The sequence below is a fragment of the Nothoprocta perdicaria genome, unplaced genomic scaffold (genome assembly GCF_003342845.1).
Source record: "Nothoprocta perdicaria isolate Ctin4 unplaced genomic scaffold, notPer1 scaffold_59, whole genome shotgun sequence".
Taxonomy (NCBI): domain Eukaryota; kingdom Metazoa; phylum Chordata; class Aves; order Tinamiformes; family Tinamidae; genus Nothoprocta; species Nothoprocta perdicaria.
The window spans coordinates 2,815,799-2,836,967 of NW_020455854.1; the positions used below are offsets into that span (position 1 = coordinate 2,815,799).

At 35.8% G+C, this 21,169-nt stretch overlaps 1 protein-coding gene across 10 annotated transcripts in view; it reads left to right on the forward strand.

Annotated features, from left to right (window-relative positions):
• The window catches only part of RBFOX1 (RNA binding fox-1 homolog 1), a 691,795-nt gene that overhangs the window by 626,383 nt on the left and 44,243 nt on the right, over nucleotides 1-21,169 (forward strand). For all 10 annotated transcript variants that reach the window (XM_026049083.1, XM_026049093.1, XM_026049092.1 and 7 more), the window contains 2 exons: nucleotides 3,038-3,118; nucleotides 18,897-19,029. In XM_026049083.1, the coding sequence (XP_025904868.1) occupies nucleotides 3,038-3,118; nucleotides 18,897-19,029 (214 nt within the window). The remainder of the gene's footprint in view (nucleotides 1-3,037; nucleotides 3,119-18,896; nucleotides 19,030-21,169) is intronic.

Sequence of the window (21,169 nt, forward strand, 5' to 3'; positions counted from 1 at the left end):
CTTTTCTTTTCTTTTCTTTTCTTTTCTTTTCTTTTCTTTTCTTTTCTTTTCTTTTCTTTTCTTTTCTTTTCTTTTCTTTTCTTTTCTTTTTAATACGTTATGTATGAAAGAGAAATTGAGAGTAGAGAAATACCGGTTGCTGCAAAGAGTACAAAGAAATACAATAATCAGAAAGACGGAGAACCAACACAGGGGAAAACTGGGCTTTGAACCATCCACTGGATTGGGGAAAGGGAAATAAAAGAACGGTGCATAAACAATGCTGCATTTAGATTAGGGATGTAAATTAACATGTTATAATAGCATATGCAAAACACCACGACATAAATATTCTTTTGAGCTTTCATTCGCTTTCTTCCCTGTGTGTTTAAGTTTGGTAAATATTATTATAAAATGTATGAACTGGTGCTTGCTTGCTAAAAGCAATAAGAAGCTCTTACTGATAACGCAGTAGAATTAGTATGTATGAAGAAGAGCTTCCTTACCTGAGGAACTGAGCACACCGTAAGTTAGAATGTGAATTTATTCTTCAGGAACTCTCTTTGGATGAGATAACCTACTTCTCTTATAAATTGTAAACTCTTATTTTAGATACCTGTGTCTTAATACCCCGTGCAGATCAGCCCTAGATACTGGCTTCATTAGTCTCGCCTGCTGAAGATGTTTGGTCACTTATTCTCTTCTTATGACAAAGGTGGCTTTATGTTATGTAGAGGTTAAAGCCATGGTCATCTTCTGAAGACAAGGTTCAAGGACAAGACCTTGGTTTGAACCTGAGTAGTTTTCCCATAGGTGAAGTATTTACCAGTGAAATAAGAACACCAATTTTTCGACTCATCACAGAGGGCCTAAGCAAACAGGACAGTGTTAATCACGGGCTATAGATAAAACATTGCAGGAGGAGAAGTATGGATGCAAATGTTTTTGACCTTGAAAAGCATGTTCTCATCCATGGTGCTATGGTATCGTGCTATAATTAATATTCTATAGGAAAAATAATATTTTTTTTAACAATTGGGGATTTAAAATTGTTTCAGTGTTCTGAAGTTTATACAGATTTTATTGTGAGTAATTTAATGTTCCCCAGTTGTATTAATGCAATTTGAATGCTTTCAACACAAGAATGAGCTGCAACAGAAATCTTTCTTACTAGACTAAATTTTAAAAATTCCATGTTTTTCAAACATAATAATGTACAAATTAAAAGGCAGAATGTCAAAATATAGTTAGAAAGCTTAGTGCAACTACTTAAGGAGCTGCTAGTAGCATGGATAAGGAAATTCTGTACTAAAGTATTTTCAGATTAGAGTAACAGGAATTAGATTTGCATGAGGTGAAATTAGGGGAAAAAAAAAGAAAGAAAACAAATGTTAGCTACAAAGATTAGCAAAACATTTCTAACTGCATTCCCTGGGAAAAAAATAGAGAGTTGTCTAGAAGTTAATTTAATAATACAAATAAACTACAGCCTTTAATTATATAAAAAAAAAACACCCTCTGTATTTACTAAGTTTACTTGAAGTTAACAGTTAACTGTTTTCTAAAAGGCTTCTGTAAATTAATATTTTTCATAATTTTTACATTTTACTTGGTGGGATAGGCTCCTATATATCTTCAACTCTGTTAAATGTCAGGGCTTCTGCAGTAGCACAAGTTTTGAAGCATCTCTGCTGTTCAGTACATCCATATTTCAATGTACACATTCTCATTGTCACGTTCATTCACAGGTCTTGTTGATTTTTTTACCCTGAAAATAATGCTTGCTGTCAGGGTTTCCATAGGTTCATTTACTCAGCACCTTCTATTCACAGATTTTTTCGAGGGAGAGAGAGCAAATTTGATTATTTTTTTCCAATACAGATATAGTGAGCTACGTAGCATCTTAAGTTAAAATGAATTATGTTTTTTAGTTTGTTTTGCCTTGCAGATTAGTAGTGGAGGACTGAAAAGAGCGAGCATCTCATGCTGTGGTCTGGGAAGGTTAGAAGTGTAATGGATCTTTCCTTAGATTTCTAATATTCAGACCTAGCGATTTGTATAAACCATAGGAATTATTTTCTTTCCCTATGTTCTGTATTTCTTTTCTACTGACAAGCTTCAAGTAATAATTGAAGAAAGGATTCATTATGGAAAACATTTTAAAACCTGCTTTGCAATAACATGAGTCTGTTCACAATATAAGTTGAGAATTGCTGTTTTGGTAAATATTCAAATTCTGTATGGGAAATATGCCTGTCATTTGCAATTAACCTTGTCATCCCTTCCAAAATTGTATTTGTTTCAAATCTGTGTAATGCTACTGTTAATAAGTTAATGCAAAACTTTTTTTATGTCAAAAATTTTCATGTAAATGTAATATTTATGAAACTGTGTGATTCACAAAGCCAAAGAGCTTGAAGCACGTGAATATATCCACACACACACAAAAAAAAATTAAAAAAAAAAAATTTAAAAAAAAAAAAAAGAAAAAAAAGCAGGATCTGATCTTCCTGGCAGCCAGGGTTCATCAAATGGGGAAGAGTTTTTCCCAGGGTGAAAGTACAACTGCTTCTGTGAGCATCAGATTTCAGGCAACGTTTGGCTTATGGTGCTAAAATCTACTTATTGGCAATAAAGTTGAAATCATAAAGCTTCAGATTTAAATTCATTTAAAAAAAACAATAAATAATCTAGACTTCTGTCATTGCTTCAAAATGAAAACTCACCACAGAAGCATCAATTTATATTGCTTTGGTTATTACTTTTCACAGTTTTTTTTTTCTCTTTTTTTTTTTTTAATGGTTTATTTTCCCATGTTTCTTTTTGTTTTTTAATCCGGACCTCCCCTTATCCAGGGACATTGCAGCCACATGTTCCGGCGTGGGGGGGACCTCAATACCTTGCTCCTCACGTCAACCTCCTGGTGCTGCTGGGGGCACCTTGGGTGGCGTTGAGAGGAGCCAAGCGCCCGCGCGCGGCCGTCCCGGCGGGGTGTCCGCGGCGCGACGGGATGCCGGCGGGTCCCGCACGGATACCACTCTCTCTCTCTTTCTTGTAGGCAGGGTGCTGCTGTGCCAGGCAAACCAGGAGGGATCTCCCGTGTACAGTGCCCCCAGTTCTCTAGTATACACATCCACAAGTAAGCTAGTGCTACGGCTCTGTTTCTGTTGTGTGGCGAAAGCATCTTGATGTGAATGCGGCCCCTAAAAGTGTCAATGCTCCCGATACCCCTTTTTAAGATATATATGTGACATTTATAAATAATGCTAACGGATAACTCGGAATTTTTATTTGCATCTCCAGTTATTTGCAATTGCATCTCTAACTGCTTGCACTGCTCCGCGGTAATGCTCAAATGTTCTCCAGCAACACTGAAACTCTATAATCCAGCACTGTTGTGCACTCTATGTTTTGTGTAGATTGATTTGAAGTAAGTATTGCCTTCTGGTCATCATTTGTGATTAATAACCAAAAAGTCTTATACTTTGCTGGCTGTTGGATTGTAGCAGGGAAAAGAAAATGGATATGAGCTCTTCGTTTACAGAAGAGAGACTGAGTGCAAGTGGGGGCATTTTGCATTTTAAGAAATTGGCCTAAGAAAAATCAGCAAAGACCAGCTGAAACCGTGCGTGTTTCCAAATGAAACTGGAGTTATTGATGGTAACACTGATACTGTTTCTGAAATCCAGTCTGATGAAGAAGTAGCTGAATGAATAAGTAATAGTTGTGATTATGATATGGGTGAGATGTCTCAAGTGTCCAAAGATGATAAAAATCACCATGTTCCGTGTAGTGACTGTTGAAATAGTCCTTGGAACCAAAAATGCCTGATAACCAGTAAATAAGCGTGTCTTTTGCTTAATGTGGTACAGAAAATCCTTTCCAGGACTGTTCGCTGAGCAGCAGCATTTTGAGGCGAACTCTTGGCAGTTCTTTATAAAGAAAACATCCTACAGCATCTGATTCAGCACCATGATCTGATATGCTCTTTATGAACGCTGTATTCACAGTAGAAGGGAAATCTGCTCTTTTAAGACACCATTAGATTGTCAAATTAATTTCTCTCACTAATTAAGACCAGGAATGAGGACCAAGGAGTTCCAAAGTGATCAGCTCTACAGTCATACAACTCTTCTAAGTCTGGGGACAGTATTATCCCCACAGCTACCACTTTTACTGTATAAATATGTGAGATACTTCCAAAGCAGGGATGCATAGTAAAGTAATGAAGTATATAAAGTGTTTTAAATTGAAACTGAAATTATTAATGAAATTTTAATTTGTTTCCAAGAATAATTTGTACTATGACACCTTTCCCAAGCAAGATTTTTTTTCTAATCCTTGTGGTAAGATAGGGAGGAAATAATTATTATATAACTCAAGAGGACTGTTCCCTACAGTAGGTGTTTAGTTTATTAACCCATTTTATCTTTAATGCACGGAACAGTTGCATCTCTTCCTAGAAAAAATATCCAAGGAACTGATTCATCTCTCTGTTAGGGAGCTTTCTTGAGGATGGAGGAGGGGGACAGATGTTTTCTGTAATTTACTGTAAATAAAACTTTTCTTAAGTGTACCCTTACGCTCCTATAATATCACTGTGTTCTACCCTAAAAAAAAATATATATATATATATATGTCTGAGGTTGCTGCCTATTTCCACTCTTATTGAATTCCTAGGTAGTCATTGTGTCACTAAACTACATTCTTTGTTTCCACCATTTCTCTGGAGTCAATCCCTTGGAAAAATCTTAGGTTTTATAGTACTGCAACATGACTAACAATATCCTAACAAACCCCTGTTTGTTTTTAATTATGTCAAAAACGTAAGAAAACAGACTTTGCCTTTCTGTCTCCCACTGGGTCATATGTAGTACACAGTTCCATAACAGAGGTCCTTTCAGGAGAAATCGCTGGACTTTTGATTGAATCTGCACGTCTGCAAGCTATGGGGGTTTTTTTGGGTTTTTTTTTTGTTTTTTTTTTTTTTTTTTAAATTATGAGTAGTATTTTGTGTTGTCAAAATTCTACAGGTTTCCCCTACAGGGTCGCAACTCATACTAATATTAAATTATTACAATCACTAATGATTGTAGCACATTGTGATTATTTTTTAAAAAAAATTCTCCTTATTAAAAAGTTTCAATAAAGATACAACATTAGTGCTTTTCTATAAGCAATTTTACAAAGAACTGAAGAGGAATACGACTTGAGTTTTGGCTTTACTCATTTGTAGTATTTTATTATTATTTTAATAATATAAGACATCTTTTGATATCTGTATCTTTTGATAAGATATCTATTACAATATCTTTTGTGCTCCATGCTTGATTTATAATACTGAGAAAATTAATAAATCAATGTTAAAATCTAGAATACTAATATTACTATGCCACCTAGACAACAGTAATACAGTCCTCATTTTTCAATAATTTCTAATCATGTATTATGCTGTTGCCATTTTTCTTACTATGTAATATTTCAGAACAGCTCTCGCTGAAATAATTAAGAGGCTTCAAATTTGTGTCACTTGATGCAAATGGAAGAACCAGCCGAGATTTTCCAAGATGAGAGGTTTGGGGTTTGTTCTGTGCTAATGGTACTTAAGCTTATTCAGGTATTTGGAAAGTCTCCATTTGGAGAAATGTTTTCCTTGCTTTGATTGTTCATGTTTTGCTTTTAAGTTGCAGTCTGTCAGGAAGGATGGAATGAACTGTGGTTGTAAAATGCCTTTTAACACTTGATCCCCAATTCTTAAGCTAGCCAGAAAGAAGAGTATCCCTAGGAGCTTTCCCTCCTGGTTTGTTGCATTTCCCCAGGAAATATTTTCTGTAGCACATTTCCCAGTGCAATGATTAGTTACACATCTGAATATGTGAGGGGATGGAAAGATGGCCTCTCTTCTTCCTATCACTTCTGGCCCTGTGCATAATGCAGAAAGAAATGAGCTCCTTCTCCTACCAGCAGTGGAACAAATCAGCAGCAATAGTCTCTCATGCCTCCTCTGTTCTCTTATGCTGAAGCAGAAGGTGGGACCTGGATTAGCTTTTCATTTGCAGATATATTCTGGGAGCGGATAATTTGTTATGCAGAAAGCATAGATTCAGCCTCCAAACGTGCCCTTGGCGAGGCAGATTATTTGCCCGACTCTGAGGACCAAGAGTAAGGAAGCTCTTGGTCTCATCTCAGTTCCTGCCATTTCCCGTAGTGTGGGCATCCCAGGAATAGATTGGTTTCAGTTAAACTCTTCATCAGCATCATGCTAATGCAGAAAATAGACTGAACATGAAAGATATAGCTCCAGAAAATATAGACTGTAGGACACTAAAGCCCAGGAGGGCTGTAAGAGTTTGCTTCCCAAAAGCCCATGATACTTCAGCATTGCTACTGAAATTTAAGAGATCCAGTTTAAGAGATCCAAGTGTTTGGCCATGGCTAATACAGATCCTTTCTGCCTCCACCTGTTTTAGAGCGTTTACTTTTACAGGAAATTTTAAAATCCTCGGGAAATTTCTATGTAGTGACTAATAAGAAATTGAAACAGAAAAATGTTGGGATGTTTCCAAAGTGAAGCCACTTGAAGAATGAGATGTGAGAATTTCCCTGCTGCACCAGAGGAAGATTTAAAAGAAGAAAAAAGTTCTGTTGCTGAATATCTGTGTCACTGTCATTAAAGGACATTAATTTGGCAGTGTATGTAAGTTTAAAAGAGCAAAAATTTATGCAAAGACTTCTGAAAACACAAAGCATCTATTCTCACCATTTGTCTATAACATCAAGGTGCTTGATAATGTGAATTAAACAGAAGTTATTTGGAGCCAAAACAGAGAAGAAAAGTCACACACACACATAGAATAACTCAGGTTGGAAGAACGAGGGTTTTCAGGGCAGCTTAGAATTTAACATTACAAAGAAGTGATAGAATTAAAAGCAGAAAAATATAAAGTCAGGTATTCATTATTCTATCTACAAGGGCAAATGAAGTTGACAGCCTTTTTTTTTTTTTTTTTTTTTTTTTTTTTTAAGTGATATATTGATAGCAATTTTGTAAGTAGTATTGGAATTTGGCAAAAAATGATTTGAGTGGTACAAATGCTTATAAATCAGTCCCATATTATTCTTGTTCTATATGTAATTGTCTGATAAAACTTTCATCAATTTCTGTAATTAACCTAATGGTCTGAATGAATTTCCAGATCACTGGCTATTCATTTCAGTATAGAAAATGCCATTACACTGAGTTTAATTAATACAAAGTAAGATCACAGTCCATTGTATAATTAGAAAAGAATTCTACTGTTTTAACTGTTTCAATTTTGAATATTATTTTTCCTCGCAGTGTGTTTTTCTGTTTGTGGACTATTCATACTGTGATAAATGGTGTAAACTATTTTTAATTGGAATATTCAATACTCCGTGCTCTTTGAATTTCCATTCTCAAAATATCAATGCAGATAATTTTTTTGTATTTGACTTTTTGACTATTTTTAAACAGAATTCAGTCAGTGCCAAAACCATAATCCCTTGATATGCCCCAGAACATCTTATTTGTCTTGATATTCCTTTCACAGAAATACATATGACAGATAAGCACTCACCAGAGAATACTTTTGCTTTGCGTCAGACAGATATTAAAACAATAAACTATGTTGCCCTGGGATTTTAGCTTATGAGCAACCAGAAAACAACAAGGCAAAGATAAGATGTTTTTGAAAGGTGAGAAGGCAGTTGCTTCAGAAAATTCCCTGGAAACCCTTACTCTTGCACCGTTTTTGACAGGAATTATTTTTAATGCTCAAGTTCTGTTAAAGCAAATCAAGAGACTGCATTCCCTTACTTTAGAGCTCACGTTAGAAATCTTTCTGAACTGTGCTAATGATTCGAAGTTATCTATTACATGCCCATGGAGAAGTAAATCTAAAGCAGAAGCTTAAAGGATATAAGGGAATTTTGCTTTTTTATATATGGTCTCCATTATTTTTTTTTTTTTTTATATGATAGACATATTTAATTTGGGTTTTTTTTTTCCTATCAGTGTTTTATTTTGACTTACAGGTGAAGAACTGTTCCTGTGGATAGTACAGGACTTTGATGTTCGTGGACTAAATGAGAAAAATCAGTACTAACAGTAACTTCCACATCTGAAGTAGGATATTAGTTCATAGACTCTATGTGAAGTCATTGTGATGCAGAAAATATAATTAACACCTGTCTATATCTGTAGAATATCATGATGTAGAAGTAGGTTAAATTCCATAGGAAAACTAGTGCAAATATTTTATGAAAGTGTTTTTATGATTTCTGCTTCAGAGAAGACATCTCAGGTTGTATTTTTCTATGGCTCTAATGGATTGAAGTGAGAGCCTTGGTATTTATAGCATGTTCTGTGATATTTTTAGTGTCAAAAAGATTACATGGGTAAACTATTTTTTTTAAAAAAGGTGATGTAAAGTGTACAGTATGAACAGAATTATTGGGGAAACCATTCCTTGAGTATTACCTGGAGATTCCATGCAACTTAAGTGAAGTAGGTGCTTCTGGCAGCTGATATATCCATTTGTGTTTGTTTCCTTTTTATTTTAAGTAATTTTATTTCTGACATGATTCAGTCCAGATTGACCTGTACTTACTTTACCATACAAACTGCTCTGAATTCAGATGGTTTCATCAGACAAGCTTAGCATAGTTCTTAACGGTTTATTTACTTTATTTATATTATTTACTGTTGTTTTTAAGGAGTAAGGATTTTCAGTCGTCAGAGGGTAACACTTGTCTGAGAAGAGTACTGGGCACAATGGATATTTTAAAAGTATGTTTTGTGGAGAGACTTAGAGAAAAAGAGAGGTCAAGGAATGAGAGAGATGAGTGAGTGGGAGAGCCGTATTTTTCATGGTAAGGAGCTTTAATGACTATAAATGTTACAGATGTTTGTTAGAAATCAAAAGGTGCTAGATTTAAATAAATCTGTCAAAACCATTACTGAAATGCTAAATGCAACTGAATTTTCTTCCTTACATTATCAAATAAGGTAGTCATATTTTATGGAAGTCTAGTCGACCTTAGCTGTCATGCATGTTGTTCATTCCCTGTAATAGGAACACTCTCTTTTTTTGAAGGTCGCGTTTCATTTTTCAGAACAGCTCTGCAGTGTATAATACTGATTTTGAATGGAAAGCCTGCAGAGTGCTGTTAAGCATTGCTACATGCAGTTGGCTATGATAAAATCTGTCGTTTTGTGCTGTTGCTTGGTTTAGTGCAGGGAAAAAGCCACGCTATGCTCTGCAGGCTGCACTTCAGAAAACTACAATCACGAGTTTATGCTTTGGCTTGAAAATCAAGTGAATTATGCCATGTTATTTGACAGTTTTCTGCAACCCTTTGATTTTTGCAATCCTAGCTCTTTATATTTATCCAGAGGACTCGGATTCCCTCCTAATTGTGGTGCTGAATTGCAGACAGCAAATGGAAGCAGTCGTTGGTGATAGGAAGACGAAAACCTTTTCTGGGGCGCAGTCTGAATGGGTGGCACTGCACACAGAGCAGTGTGGTGTGCTGATATTATTCGATTTGATTCTTTGCCTTGTAGACCCTTGAGGTTACATGCTAAAAGCTAGTCCTTGTTCCGAGCTCCCTCTTTGCTTAAATGTGCAAGCCTGGGAATTCCCATTGTTTGTGCCGCAGTGGAGATAGGCTACACTGAGCCTGCTGCTGTCGCATGTAGAGGTTTCTAATCAAATTATAAAGTCCAATAGTTTTATTTACTTCTGCTATGGGGAATATTAAACTATTTTAATTGTCTCTATAAAGCCTTTTCTGCTTGAAAATTATATGTTTTAATAGTTGAAAGGCTATTTATGCTGACTTTTTAGTTTGGCTATAGGAAAAAAAGTATTTCCTTTTGATAGCAGTTTCACTTATGTAGGCTGCTGTTTATTTGAATGTAATCTGTTCCAAAATATATATTTAATTTGAAGCTATGCCATCCGTTGAAAAATGTTTACTCAAAAATATTCACCAAAAAAAAGTCTGGGAAGCACATTCCCGAACTCCACAACAAGACAATAGATAAAGGAGACCAAGTGTTATTGACTCATATGTGGAGTTTATTGAGCAATTCTGTGAGAATGGTTTAAACTAAGTGTACTATAGACAGGCCAGGTAGTAAAGAAAGGGTATGATCTCAGTGCTTTTAATGGAACAAAGATTATACTGATTTTGCTCTGCAGGAGCAGGAGGCACAGCTGCACTTGATAAATATGTTTTTTTAAAAAAAATCAGCTCATTTTAAAGAAATTCCTGTGCTGATAAGTTTGTGATAAACCACTGTAGTCATGCAGAAGAGATTCTGTTATGCCCTTTTATCCAGTAGAAATTGAAATGCTGTAAATACTATTGCAAAGGTTTGAGTACACAGTTGTCAGTTAGAGGGAAGGTTAGTTATATGAAATTCAACATACGTGGTAATAGCTGCCCCGTTTTCTCAGAATCTTAAAAGAATTTTTGGCAGATTGAAGCAGTCCAGGAGCATCCTGGTTATGCTTAATGCTATTAATTGCAATATCAGCTGTCTTATCACCCGATATTCAGATACAGAGTTATGTAATAAAGCAAAATTAGACTTCTGAGAACTGGCACTGAACTAACTCTTCAGTGACTGCTTCTAGCTGTCCCTTCTCCTTTCTGATGAAATGTAGATGTACCACAATACTTAATAAAGAGCATCTATAAACCAGTAGAGATAGTTAAGGTGAAATTTATGTAGATGTCGAGGATGGAATGAAAAAGAATTTCTGAACCTCCTTGCTAGTTGCAAGTGCCCTTCTGCTGCTTAAATAAAACCCATCCATCTGCAGCTTCATTGTGTTTCTTGTTGTATGGCTGCTGCTTTCTCTGAAAACAGCTTATTTTACAGTGGTCTTCTCAGCTGTTTTCAGAGGTAGAATTTAGTATCTAGATGATTCCTGTGCCTATTTTTCTTTAGTTAGCGGTGCTGTAAGGGTATGTTTCTTGAAGTCCGTAAATAACAACTGACATCCAAGGTGTTCTTTAAACAACCATGTTTCCATGTTTTAGATTTGCTTTCTTTTCTATTGGAAATATAATTTTTTTTTATTTGTTTGCTTTTTGGTAGCCATGTCTGAAATTCACTTTATAGCCCCTTTTTTTTTTCTTTTTTCTTTTTTTATTTTTAAACATGTCATATTGCTCTTTGTTTCAGAACTGAGCTATTTTCAGAACAAATGTCCTTTTATCTTCTGCCTATCAGTAACTTAATTGTTGACTACTAAGTTAGCAATAAGATACCAGTATATGAAATGTATTGTCCAGTGTCTGTAAATACGAGTCCTTCCTTGAGATCTGTTTTTAAGTGCTTTGCTATATGTATTCATTCTTGCATGATTTGTTTAATGATTCTAGTTTTAAGACTATCGCAAAAAATAGACATATTCTAAATTATGGACCGTGAATAACCAGCCTGTTAGGAAAATTGGATGGCTAGAACTGAGTCTTAGCCCTCTCAGTGCACAGCAGAATAGGGAGAACTGTATTTAACACTTTTTTGCACTAGGATCTGTGATATATTGTACATCCTTTCTGTAGAATCCTGTATGCCGAAATTTCATATTTTGAGAGTTACACTGTTTTTTTCGTGTTACTTTAATTCTGCATATTGAATACTGTTACTCATTTATAGTGCTCAAGCTCGCACAGTTGACCATACATATCAAGTTATTCTGTCAAGGAATTGGAAAGTTGTTAGTTTAGGAGCTTTCAGCTTAGCCTGTCAGATTTGATTTTAACAAGGATTTATTTTGGTGTAATTCTTTTCCTTGCATTGTCTGACAGTTGTTATTAAACATGGCTCTTAAAACAATCTTTTTTTTTTTTTTTTTGGGTAGTATTAACACATTTAAAATCTGTATGGCAATTTGTGTCAATGTTTCTTTGGTTAGTTCTCTCTTATGGCTAGTAACATAATGATTTAATTTCACCCACTTTCTGCCCAAATTGTCCACAACCTAAGAAAAGACCTGGCATCATTGTTTTTTCACAGCTTAGTAGTTCTGCCATGTTTCACTCCCTTCACGGACCATCATGCATTCCTAGAACAGGCAACGACCTGTATGAGTTAGACATAATCAGAGATGTTGGTAGTATTGGATCATGTAAATTTTGTTTCTTTTTTTTTCCTTCTGAAAACATCATAGGCTATGTTAGAATTTCCTTTCTTTTTATTTTTTATTAAAAAAAAAAGATGTTAATGGACTTGTATAAGATTTTAACTCCTCCATTATTAAAGCATCATGACACCCTAACAGAATTTCTTTGGTACTACATAACTGACTGTCATAATCAAATGACTAAATTCTGGCATCTCTTTGCAACAGAGTTATTATTATTCATCTGGTTGTCCCCAACCATATCATTTTTATTTTGCTTGGAATTTCTAGAAGTCCAAAAACCCTAAACATAGCTGGCATAAGAGAAGTTACTGAGCACTTTGATCATCTACATTTTAAGGTGTACATTACACATTTGTCTGTCCATTTAACACCACGTGGAGCTTCTCTCCTCTCTAATGTCTCTTTTTCTTTGCAATCTAGTTTTTTTTTGTACTTTGTTTTCACTTAGAGCCTCTCTTGTTTTTAGTAGGTCCTTTTGTGAAATGCAGATCATTCATTAGGGTATATAGTATGCCATAACCTTATTTGATTAAGTACAACAAAAGTAATTTGACTACCAATTACACTATTGCTTATTATTCAAAGTCTTGTATAATTACAAATCATGTCTTTGTGTAATTGCTTTTTAAAAATCAATTGCAGTCCTGCATTATCTCCTTTTTTTTTTATTCCTCTGCATTTTCCATTTGTTTTGTGTGTTAAGAACAATCTCAAGTGTATGGGATTCAGGAGGCCACCTACTCAATCCAGTATAAGAATGATGTGAAATACTGGAGTTTCTGATTTAAAAAAAAAAAATTATATTGTCAGAGTCTGGCATCATAATGTTTCTCAAAGACTACTGATATTCCTAGTGTGTAATGGTATCAGTACTTATAAGCTCTAGTGCTAGTCTAATTATTTTTATATTAGAGGAAATGAAACAAAGGATGCCACAGAAAGAGAATAATACCATACTTAAAAGTACTACAACAAAATACCAGGGTGAGCCCAAGTGCAAGTCGTTGTTATGATAACAGATCAGGTAGACTTGGGGACAAATTTAGGATAAAAGCAATTAAACAGCAAATTTTATTGCTCCAGGTAATTGTCCCCTATTCTTTAATATAAGAATAAACATTTTGCATAGAAGGGTTTTTTTATTCTTTTCTGAAGTACACTGTCTATGTTTTTTGAGAGCATTTGGTTATGTTGGGTATTGTTGTGGAAAAATCTTGCAATTTTCATTTTTCATGTATGTGAAAATGAAATAGTTGGAAGTGGTATCTTCCAAAGCATCTCTCAATATGTGTTCTTTTTAGGAAAAAAATGCAATCTTTTGCATTTTTGCACTCAAAAAAAGAGAAATTTTGGGCTAATTTGGATTTAACTTGAAACTTTATGCATAGTGTTGAGTAAAGGGATTCAATTACAGTGTGCAGTGTTTTGTAAGTAACTGTCTCACATAAAAAGTTAATTAATCAGGTCTGTGTCAATTTCTTTGTGCCATGTCAATTTGCAGCAAGGTAATTAATCACTAATCACCCAGCATGCAGCAAACTGAGGGACGCTCCGTGAGCCATTTATTGTTATTTTTTTCAAAATAAATGGCACACAGAGCCATGAAGAAACACATCTTGCCTTTCATAATATTTTTATCGACATTTTTGCATGTTGTAATAGACTGCAGCAACAAGCAGATGTAGTTCAGTGGAATATGAATATTAAAGAAACAAATGAGAGCAGATTTATAGGCCATTGCTTTTCTGTTATGTCAGTTTTGAGATTAAACTGAGCAAATGAACAGTGAAAAATTACTCTTCCATGTGGAGAATGGTGATTAGACTTGTACATTAATTAGAGATTTTTGTTTTCCTTTTCAATGCATTTCAAATGAGGATGTCCTGTAAGAAACAGTTTGTCCAAAATGCAGATTTATTCATTCTTAAACAACAGAGTCTAATATTGACATGCATTTAGGTACAATGGTAAGGAAATGATTCTTTCACTAATTTCAATAAAATGTTTCAGAAACAAATATATGGTGTAGGAAACAACTAGAGGGATCCAGGCCTGCCTGCGTTTGTGATTCATGGCATAAAATCCTTTGAATTCAGTCAACTCACAATTAGATCCTAGGGATAATCTTCTCACAAAATAAATATGACAGAGGATAAAATATCCTCTCAGTTTGTTATTTTTAAACATTATGAACATACCCAAGTTTGACTCTTAACATTTTAAGAATGTAAATATACATAAGCTCTTAAAACCCTTTTTATTTTGAAATATGTGTTAATGGAACTCACGCTTTACTTGCAGTGAAGTTTAGACCATTTATTTAAATGCAGATATATAGAGGCATCCTCTTGACCATGTTTTTTACAGTTCTTTTAAAGAATGCCAAACTTACTACAATTATTTGCAAGTGAAAGCTCACTACACGGGATGTCTCAGGATAAATTCCTGATTTTGTTCCTGAAATTGCAGATAGTATGATAGGTTAGGTTATTCTCTTCCACCTTGCTCATCATATTACCAATTATTACCTATTCTTTTTAATTTATTGTTCAGCACTTCGAAAATGTTTCTGCAGCAGAGATCCTCCTAAACTGTGAAAACAAAGTACATGTGTCTTTCTGTTTTTCTAAGAGTCATGTTACCTTGCCATAAATTAGCTGCAGACTCGTTCAGATGTGATGTAGCATTAAAATTGCTCACCATAAAATATTTGAAAACTTTGGAAGGGAGATGACCTGATAGTTTGTGCAGAGGAGGAGAGATGAGGAGCGATGCGTGGTAGACTCATTTTGATCACACACCTTTCTGGAGGCATATGGCACTCTCATACACATTCAAACCAGAGCACAAATGCAAAGAATAATTGCCCATTAAAACGGCTGTATATTTTTATGGCTTTGATACAGCATCAGACCCCTGTTGTTCTTTGCATCTGCTACTCTTTCGTCTATCCCAAAGCTTTAAAACTTGAATACAGAGTGTATAACCCTTAAGTATTTTTTACCAGTTCATTTTCCTCCTCTTGGGATCTCAAGCATTAACAGTGTTCAGACAGCCTTTGTTTTCCAATATATATGTCGAGATATGGTGTCTAGAAAATGCACTTAACTGCCATGTGCATTTAATACAAATTAATAAAAGCAACACCTACATACTGCATCTTCTTAATTATTTATTAATTCAGTTTTTATCGTAATAATGCTAGTCTTTTAACTTTGTATTTTGTTAAATGTAAATGTAGAACAAGTAAGTTTAAAGGAGGAATTTTACCAATGTATTATTGTAAAAGAGTTTTCATTTAGACTGTAGCACAAGTTCATTTGTCGCCTTTTTGATCATCCTTATGGTAGAGAAACACAAGTGCTTTCACAGTGTATTATTTTGATTCTTTTTTAATCTATTTGAAAATGTCAAATTGCAGTTCCTTTATAGACGGAGATGTAGGAACTGATTTTTTTTTGTTGTTGCTATTACAGTCCTGTTCATATATGAATAGCTGTTTGTTTGAATAGAAGTTTGAAGTTTGTTTGGCCTGATAGTTATATACAGTCCTTTATTTAAAAAAAAAAAAGAATTGTATCATTGTCCATAAAGTTTACTTATTTTCCATTCAGAGATGAGAAGAATTCCAGTCATCATATACTCTGATGCAAATTTTGGCTAGTTTTGCTTAGATGTGGGCGCAAATGCTTCTCCACTGAGATTCAAAGACATTTTCAACCCCATTATACTAACATTTTCACTGACTGACTTTCGGCAGTTTGGCACTGAGGCACTAAAGAAGGTTGACCTACAGATTGTAAGTCATTAAATCTTTGCCCCTTCTGACTAGTATGTTCATTGCTTTTGGGGCTGTTGCTGGTTGATAATACTTAATGCTCCCTGATGGCAGAGCCTTCTCATAAAATTGTTTTTATGAAGTCCATTCTTCAGTTGTGTTCTAATGATGCTACTTCTGTTGGTTATTTTGGGGGGAGGATATTAAAAAGTTAGTAGGAAAATAAATTCTCCAATTATTTCAGGCTCCTTACCATTCCAGATATCACACCTGGAGTGAAGGAGCTTCTTTTTTTTTTTTTTTTTTGAACTAGGTGACGTGAACCTGCTGACCATTTTAGCCCAGCAATAATCCCAATCTTCAATATTACTACCTACAAACAAAAGCAGTGTTTTCAGGTATTCTGGATTTTTTTTTTTTTTTTTTTTTTAACACTGAACCAGTCGTGTTCTGGATAGAGACATAATTCCCAGGAAATTAACTGCTAGACCTTAGTGAGTGGTAAGGCTTTGGAATGCCATTCTCAGTTTCATATTTCTCAGGTTTAATTCCCATCATGGCTTATCCTTTTCCTGACAGAAAGGCAGAGCACACTCTAACCTCTTCTAGTCTAGACATTTTATGCTTCATGATTAATATTCTTAAGGCAAAAGTACCATTTGAGCACAGCAAAATAATGTAATTGCAACAGATTTTTTATTTTAATACATCCATAAAAAATTACAGATCATAGGAAAACGAGGGAATTCCCTGTGTGATCTTAGTCATTCCTCTGAATGCTAGGTGTAGCCTCCACTACATGTGGTCATTTCAGTAAGTATTTACAGGCTAAGCAATTTTCTTTCCAGCATTTTCTCTCATTTAGTCTTTTCTTTTGTAAGAGAAAGCCTTCTTTCTCATAAAAAAAGGTAGTAGTATTTAGGGAAAAAAAAAAAAAGATCTGTTGTTTTCTGCTCAGTTGGTTTCATTAGAACTATAGCTGCTCATGTATTCTGAAATTCAAGACAGGTCCATATTCACATATATGTCTAAGATGAGGGGCTGTGTAGAGTAATTGGTGAGTTCAAGTCAAACAGTGCATTTTATAGAAGAAGGATTGTCTAGGACCCTGAATGTTTTGTTGAAAGAGCTAACTAACTGCTATCTAAGTGTTAGAACTGTCTAATCACCAAATTGCTTTAAATATTGCCAAAATATACTTGCTAATTACTAAAATAATTGTTGAAAAAGTTCTTAGAGCAATGATTCCCTATGGCTTGCAAGCCTCCAGGGTTCTATGCAGAAGGTGACTTGAGTGTAGACATCTTTGATTTTCTTTACCTCTGTATTTTCTAGATGTACATTTTCATGTACATTTACTATATAAATACTTTATAAATTTAAATTACTTGTTACAGCATCTGATTTAAAAAACTGCATTATATATTTTCATTTTTCCTTGCGGAAATACTTTCTCTGAACTTTTCAAGCATCTAGTTCTTTAAGACTTTAACACAGTTGATTGTAAACGTAGCAACGGTAAAGTTCTGTAAGTTCATGCTCCAGATTTTGACACTACTTAGAATAAGAAGAATGAAAATATATTTCTGCCTTGAAAAGGGATGATTTTCTTTAAATGTATTGCTGTAGTTTTGTTTCATGTTGTATCTCAAGTAAATCCTTGCAAAATTACTGTATAATGTGTTTGTTAGTGAGAAGGATCTAGCAAAGAATTAAAGGCACCTACAGTAAGATGATAGTGGATAGTTCACCATAATTGCAGTATATTCCCTCCTCCATTCAGTCAGCTACTTCTAAATGTTGTGAACTTTTTATTTTATTTCAAATTCAAAGCTTCTTTCAAATTTAATGCTTAAACGGGTGAAATATGTCTGGGTTGAAATCAGTTCATATTTCAGACTTGAAAAAGTTACTGCTTTATATTTTGTTACTTCCAGTCACTTTTATTAAAGTATTACTAGATAATACTTATTTTGTACCTTTACATACTGAAAAAAAAATTAGTGCAGTGCAGCACAACTGAAATAACATATGTGCCAACAGAGCTGGATTTGATTTTCTTGTCTCATTACTGATTGCATTTCAAAAATTCCCATTCTAATGTTTGCTAGCTATGTGTCAAAAGGAAGAAAAGAGAAAATGAAGTACTGCTTCATCATCTCTTCAACTGGAAGAGAAAGTAGAGCAGGAAGTTTTGCTTCTCTTTTTCAATTAAAAAGTTTATGAAGAGAAATTTTATAGTCATATTACAGGAAAAACTCCAAATGTTACTGCATTACTACAGTTCAATTTCTGATGAAAATATTTTGTCTCTAATGACTATTAATGTTCGCATTTAGTTGTAATGACAATATAAAATTTCTTCTTCATGTGCCTAAATTGTTTCTCTTGGGTCTGACTGTTATCTGAATTCCTATAGATACTTCTGAACTGTGCAGCTCTTGCCTTGCAGAAATTACAGTTGTTAAGAACAAAGTACAGTGTCCGTATCTGAGAAAGCTCTTGCTGTGTTTTTCTTTCCCTGCTACACGGTTCAGTCCCAGCTAATTAACTTATTTAAAAAAGCCTGTTACAGTTGTAGAATATTTGAATAATTTAGGGGGCTGCTGGAGGTCACCTAGTCTGATATCGCATCCTCACCCAAAGAAGAGCAAACAGCAATGGTACAGAAATATCTTGGGCATTGTAAACTTGATGCTGAGCTGAGTTGTTTTGGACTCTGAAGTCTCCCATTAGCAGTGTTGGCTGCGGCAGTCAACATTATTTTTAACGAGTGTCTTCTGGGACACAACGGAATCACAATTTTCTAATTTCTACTGGTGTACCAACGTTTTGTGCAAGAAAATTAAGCCTTTTGTTAAAAGACGAATAATTTGCAACTCCTGCGGTATTTCACCTTGCTTTGAGAGGCCGAACTGATCCGAGCGCTCTCTGTTCCTCTTGTGTTCCCGCAGTGCCAGGATTCCCGTACCCTGCAGCGACGGCGGCGGCCGCCTACCGAGGCGCGCATCTACGAGGCCGAGGGCGCACCGTGTACAACACGTTCCGCGCGGCAGCCCCGCCGCCGCCGATCCCGACCTACGGCGGGTAAGCGGAGCAGCCTCCTTCCCGACTTGCACGAGGTCCAAGGCTAGGCGGCGTTTGTGTCCGGGGCAGGTGCTGGTGGTGGCCGCCACCGAGACCAACACGGCACGCAGCCCATGCCCGGAGTGCTGCACCTTGCACAGAAGGGTGAAAAATGACTCTAATTTGTACTGCCATGGTTGGTAGCCTCAAGCATTTCTGGTGTCACATATTGTTATGTAAATTCTCTGAGAGACTGAACGCTGCGGAACAGAGAAATTGTTCCGGCTAAAGATGTATTTTCAATGATCGCAAACATCTGGTTATTAAGGAGGTTGGATCAAGTTAACTTCATTTTTTTCAAATCACTCACTGAAAGTTGTCTCTGGAGATGATGGCTTAGTGTTTTGGGGTTTTTTTCCTCTCTTTTTTTTAATAGCAGTGTGTTTAGTTTTTCTAGTTAACATCTTTACTTAGATCGAAATCAAGGCTGCTTTCCTCAGGGCTACATGCTTTTCATGTCTGCTTAAATAATATCTTAGGACTTCTCTGTCAGTGACCTACAGCTACTAAGACCAAGGAGTAAATTAAAGAAGGAGAGAAATTCATAGCAGTCACTTTCAGAAACTTAATAAACTTCACATAATTCAGAAATGTCATAAAAGCATGGCATTTCCGAGGGAAACAAATTTTCCTCGTCGCCCTGTAAATGCTGAAATGGAAGGCTTTTGTATAATGCACGTGATCTTTAAGTCTTGGTATTGTCAAAAGATTTTCGGCAACTGGGAAATTAGGTAATTTAGGAAATGAGTAAACACAGTGGCTCCAAAGCTGGAACAATATTTCGTGCTGGCACCTTGTAGTCAATGTGTTCTCCTGCCCTGTAGAGCAACCAGATGGTTTAGATGAAGGTTTGGAAAGTCTTTGAGTGGAGGAGGTTGTTCTCTTTGCCCTCACTAGTTCCCCTTCCCATAGCTCTACCCTCACTATGGACGTCACCCCATGAGGGAACTTGAGGCATGAGGTCATTCTGTGACCCTGTCCTGCTTCCTAACAGGGACAACCGGGTCCTTTTTGCTCGTGTTTCCCAACGCTCTGCTGAGAAGAGCTAGAGGAAGGTACCAAGAGATGATGCTGGCAGGATCCTTTCCACACTGTTGGACACAGCAGTGGGCTTGGGAGGTGCTGGAAATATGTAGGCTGAGCTGTAATAAGGCCAGGACTCGCAGGCTAGAAAAGGACCAAGCAGTAGAGGTGGTGCAAATGAGGCACAAAATCTCTCTGTGGATATTGTGATACCATCGTGTGTTTGAAATTGTTGTACTGAGGGAGTGTTGGTGTATTTTCCAGCTGCATTAGCTTGGTGATCATTCACCAGCCTCTTGCAATTAAGCTGCCTATATCTGTCCCTGGGAGGAAGCACTTTTCCATGCAGTGTTTATCCTGTTAAACCAAGAGACATGTCATTTTCTAGACAGTCTTTCAAATACATCTAGTCAGTCAGTCACTGAGCTGTTTTTTGGGGGGGATATTTGGGACAGACCTTTTGACTGTTCCTTTACATTAAACAGAATCACCTCAGAAAACTAGGCTGTTCCAACAACTAATATGAAAGTGATGCCACAGAAACGGGTTGTTTTTGCAAATGCATTTTTTTTTCTTTCACTGCAGTTCAGTAAGCAGAATGATGCTACCACAGGAACACACCGTGGCTTTTGTAAAACGGCTTGCCTGCATTAGCTTTGGCTGGGGATGACATCCCACCTGAGGCATCCCACTGTTGTCCAGACTGTCTCATCTAGAGAGAGTCCAGGTGTTTCTGCATGGCAATGAAGGGAGCAAGGTTAGATTGCCCTCCCTGTGCAGATTTCATATCTGAATGCCTCGCATCTGAAATGAGTATTGCATACATGATAGAAATATATTTATGGCATAGTGCAGCACTATGTTCAAAATTTTGCTTGGTGCTTTTTTTTTTTTTTTTTTTGGTATTCATCTATCCTGTCAGATAAGAAACTTTCTGATTACACAGCAGCATTCTCTAACTTTTGTAATTTTTGCATCAGTGCAGACCTTAGCAGACCACTGCTGCATTGGTTCACAGTTTTATTCTGAAGTAATTTCTTTGGCCTAGTATATTGGATTTTGTGCTAGTAAGATCGTG